The 5,143-nt window shown below is 42.3% G+C and overlaps 1 protein-coding gene across 1 annotated transcript; it reads right to left on the bottom strand.

The window, feature by feature from the left end:
- Positions 1 to 395: 395 nt before the first annotated feature.
- Positions 396 to 4,893, bottom strand: LOC147427303 (uncharacterized). The gene is made up of 2 exons (XM_086498709.1): positions 4,514 to 4,893; positions 396 to 3,984 (listed from the first exon to the last, which is right to left on the bottom strand). The coding sequence occupies exons 1-2, from the start codon at positions 4,561 to 4,563 to the stop codon at positions 879 to 881; spliced, it is 3,156 nt and encodes a 1,051-aa protein (XP_086354835.1). The 5' UTR covers positions 4,564 to 4,893; the 3' UTR covers positions 396 to 878.
- Between the last annotated feature and the right edge of the window lie 250 nt (positions 4,894 to 5,143).

Here is a 5,143-nt window from a genome sequence, read left to right as displayed (position 1 = left end):
GTGGGTACAAGCAGAAAAGAGTGTATTGGAGAAGAATCTATGAAAAATGAGAATGCAAGGCACAATTTGAATCTGTTTGTGAACAGCTCCTTGCCACTCTCCCACTATAAGAAATTTGGAATGTCATGAGTCCTCATTATCATCCATAGTAGTAAATGACATTTTCCCTATATATAGCACCCCCAGGTGTGCAACATCGAAGAGACCCCACCATCCCTCATGTGCAAGCAAGTCAACTACCACCTGCCACAACTGACACCAATATAGCCCTCACCTCCCTCTCATAGATGGTGACAAAAATTCTCAAGAGATTAATTCGATACAGTTTGCAAAGTCAAATGAAGATAATCTTAGGAGATAGACTTCAAAAAACACTCAAACATATGGCAACATGATAAGGAAAGAGAGTTGTATGTCCATTACTGAAATTCCGAGGAAAAACGGACTTCTTCCCAGGGGCAATACAAAGCTAGATACATGAGCAGGCATAAAGCCAAATATTTGATGAAATATAAAAACTAGAGACAGCTGCTCATGGACACTACGCATCATCAACAGGAACCAACTAGGCAGTTGCAGAGGAGGATGAATGTGAAGAAGCCAGCAGGAATACATCAGGACTTCAGTAAAAAGACAACAAAGGTAGAGGGAGCCGAATGAATGACTGGAGCACACCTAAGAGGAATCTTATAACAGCTCCATCCACTTGCTACCATAAAAAACCTGCCATAGGAGAAACTCGAAGGACTGCAATGACGAGGCTACAGAGACATACTATGGGGGAATTGCTGCAGAACCTGTCGCTTGGCTTTTGCCAACCTTTTGCCTACATTCTCATGCAGCCTTTTCATTCAAAAAAGTGACACAGTAGATTAAAATCATCGTTGTAATTGCAGAAGGCGTTGCTCTTCCCTGATTACATTGAATTCTGCGCCAACTCGCTCACAAACATTGGGATAAAGATCAAAACACGAAAACTGAACAAACTGGATGTCGATCCCTTTCTCTAAGACAAGCCATCGAATAGCCTTCATCAGCAGAGGTGACCCATTCTTGAGCACCTCCTCAAAAAAGGTACTGTTTTTCGCATCAATATGATGAAGATCGGTCCCCGCATTGATCAACATCTGGATTAGCTGGAAAGTGCAATCAGCAATCGTATTCGCTGACTCTGAAGCGCTTTGTTTCCTTCTTCGAGAGTGAAAAATGCGTGCCAAATGGAATAGAGCAGTTTGGCCCTCTTCATTCAAGGCATTCACATTAATGTCAGGATGATCAACTAAGATTTGAGCCATCTCAAAGTAGCCTTTGCAGATCTTCTCTTCAGCAAAATTGGAGGTGGTAACGAATACAGACACAACAGCATGAAGAAGAGAGTCATACTCACTGTCAAAGATATGGACTGAAGTAGGAAGCGGCTGATTGTTTTCTTTAAGCCAGGTTACAATGAACGCAAACACAACTGTGTTTCCATCTTCAATAGCTTGGGACAATATTCGGGACACTGCCTCAGTGATGTCAGTATCTGGCATTTTAAGAATCCAATCAAGTAGATGCAAATGGCCATGATGAGCAGCTATCTCCAAGGGATTCAATGCATGTTGAACAATGTCATCAAAAGAGATCTCCGCGTAGCCTTTCTTTAGAAGCAAGACCTGTGCCTTCTTGATCAACTCCTTCTGATGTTCGATCACATTTTCAATATCAACAACAGGTGCCCCGTCTAAAATCATCTGCTTAAAATTCGAATTACAATTGTTAATTTCACACCCAAGCTTCTCAGCCATCTCAACATCATTGATGAAAGCTTCCATAGCACTTCGATTGGAATCTAACTCGCCAATCTTCTTACGAATGAACTCCCGACGTTCTTCATTGAAGTAAATCCATTGTCGTTTAAGGTTGCTGTTGTATAACCAGATCAAGACATCGACTCGACCACACTGGATGATGAACTCAAATTGGGTGATGACATTGTCATCAAAGATGTCACATTTGCCCAATGTGGATTTATTGATTACAGTAATGAGCTGATCAAGAGGAGCATTGATGGCGAGAAGCTTGGAGATAGCATCTGTGCACTCATGAGAGAGACTCCACTCAGCAGTATGGACAATGCCCGAGTTTGGAGAGACAACGGCAAGGTCAATCCAATTATCAGGAAGGACTTCATGCTCATAGAAAACATCAAAGGCAAAAGAAGCGGCATAATTGGAGTTATTGATGGCTTCATGGACAGGAGACAAGTTCTCATCAGAAAAACGGGTTGCTAATTCGAGGTATCCATTGCAGCAGAGCCATTTGCACGAAACAAGATTGGGCCGCGATGCTGCTATATGCATGAGATTGCGGCCCTTGGCGTAAAGAGTCGTTGCAGGGTCTATGTTGTGTTGAACAATTAAATATTCAAGAATGAAAACAGATCCTGTCCCTGCAGCTAGCGCCATCAGGATCTCACCCAGTGTATTCGATGATTTGTGGTGGAGCCATGGCGACTTGGACTTCAAATAATATTGAAGTGAGGAGGAGATGGTCATTGATGGAGGAACACTCAGATGACGACGACAATACGGACACTGAAAGCTTTGCATATTAGCATGAGAGTAAGTATGCACCTGACGAATGCAGGAAAGGCAATAGGAATGACCACATTCGAGCTCGACAGGGAATCTCTTGATCCTGTAGCAAATTGCACAGTCAGCATCATTGGCGACGGCATAATTGTCGTCGTCGTCCTCATCGTCTTTGAGGACACCCATCTCTTCATTCGAAGAAAAAGGAAGATTCAAATCTACATATCCTTTGCGGATAAGCCATTTTAAAATATGTAGTTGACCACAGGCGACAACGAGATCGAGTCTAGGTAGAGCAAATGATTCAGCTCCATGGTCATCATATTTTTCTGCAAAGATCTCAAGGACCTCAAGACGACGCTCAAAATCTTTTTCACAAAGTGCCTCGAACCATTTGTTCTTGAAATGAATAGTTTCCTCCTTGTAGATCAGGGGCTCTAGTGTTGCAATCAAAGAACTGCACTGTCCATCTTTCCATCTGCCACTAACCATCATATCAAAATATTTCTTCGAATAGTGATAGTAGTTATCATCATTTTCACCATCGCCTAGGTCGTTGAGAATTTCTTCCTCAAGATACTTTCCCATAGCCACAACATCAGAAATTGACAATCCCTTCCACTGATAGATTGATGGTGGCTTCAATGACACCTTCCATTCATCCAAAAGCCATTTAACCAATTCCTTATTCCAACTTCTTGCTGCAGCTTGCAGAGTGATATAAAAAGCAAATTTTTCATGTTCATTCCATTCTATATCCCTGCGATTTTCCCACCAAGAGAACTCAACCAGCTTAGGGAGAATCTCATTGATGTTCGCCTCAGAGCGCACAGCCAAATCAAGGAAAAACGTCTTGATCTCCATGGTCCGAAGGAGATAAACCAGATACTCTTTCATTGCTGGCTCAGCAATTTGACAACAATGTCGGATGACACTAAATATTTCTGAAGTGGAAGACCTAGGACAGGTATTATTATCAAGCAGACAGCTGATCATTCCATATTGATTGCTCCGAACAGCAATCTCTAATGGTGTCCTCTTGCGGTTGGATTGACCACAAAAGAGAAACAATGAAGCGCTGTAGTTCTCTCGATCAAGAAGCCAATCAGCAACCAGTTCTTGACTAAAAGATGCCGCTGCATGAAGCAAATTGCAACCTTTTCTATTCTGAATCAGAATCGGAACTTTCTTAGAGAGGATCAGCCATTTCAACAGGCCCAATTGACCGTGATGAGCCGCATCGAAAGCCAAATTACACCAATCTTTAAAATCAAATCCTCTCTCAGGAGACTGAATCACATTCCAAAGCTCTGGGGATCCTTCAGGATTGCTGAACAGCTCATGAACCTGACGGCGTCGACTACAGCGCTGGGCAATTACCTCTTCCATTAAGCACCAGAAGAACGGAGGTCTGCCGAATTTTCCACACGTATATGTTAGTGAAGAACACTGAATAAATCACTTCACATCACCTCACAATTCTCAAGGATCGTCACACTTGGGCATTTCCACACACAATAAGCTCGATACTAGACCACAAATCTGAAAAACCTGAACACAAATCTGCATTAAACGCTGCAGGGACAAAAGCGTTTGGTTTCACTATGGCACACACAAAAGGGGACACCAGTTGTATACATGCCTGGCATATCACATACCATCCCTTCAATCTACTTCTGCAACATGACGGGCTTCACATCAGCACATGAGACCCACAATACATAACAAAAACTGGGATCTGCATAAAATGCCTCCCATATGATAAAAGTCCTAAACATAAGAGATTCTACATCTGATGAACTCTGAACAAGGAAATGCCTCCTGAGCATAAATTGCGACAAACGGCCATTTGCCCACAATCACCCTTAATCTTCACCTACACATCAAAACCCTCATTTGCATACATTGCATCAACTCTGCTGCGTTTTAAGTTTCCACACCTTGCAGCTACATTGAATAGTTCAGCGACCAACTGCATGTTTGTCTTCATCTGTATATATTTCCATACATTCACATAGCAACGCTCTGCATAGACCCAAGTGGGATCAACTCTGGTTTCCACACCACGAGAGCCCCTTTGTCTTCACCTGCAATCAAAACACCATATGTTGCACCAATATTGCGCAGTAAGTCACAGCAGCGTGCCACGTAGAAATTTCGAAACAACCTGCATGTAGGCCTAAAGAAAATCAAGAAAGTAGCGTAAAGTACCAGCCCTTTCACTTAGGCTGGATTCACACGGTGGCGATGGAAAACTTCTGCCACCCTTATGTTCACAAGACCACGTAAGAGCTGTGTGTGCTAAAGTATTAACAAGTCTAAATGTGAAATTCAAAATATTGGGGTCACGCAATGGCTGGGAGAAAGGAAAGTCTCTTCTACAAATAGAATGTGAAGACTGTGCTGCTAGAAACAAGGGAAGGAGAGATGTTTAAATAGAATGTGAAGCTAGAAGCTAGGAAAAGGTAAATTCATACTCGAATTTTCATTGGTTATTCAAAGAGGTAACTTCCTAATACACAAAAAAAAAGAGATTTTCAAGGGCCTTGTCTCCTAAGTCTCCTTAAATT

Source organism: Adiantum capillus-veneris, chromosome 24 (assembly GCF_014529385.1).
Source record: "Adiantum capillus-veneris isolate H3 chromosome 24, ASM1452938v2, whole genome shotgun sequence".
In the NCBI taxonomy this organism is placed as follows: domain Eukaryota; kingdom Viridiplantae; phylum Streptophyta; class Polypodiopsida; order Polypodiales; family Pteridaceae; genus Adiantum; species Adiantum capillus-veneris.
Note: the sequence above shows the minus strand (reverse complement) of the source record. Positions and strands in the feature narration are given on the sequence as shown.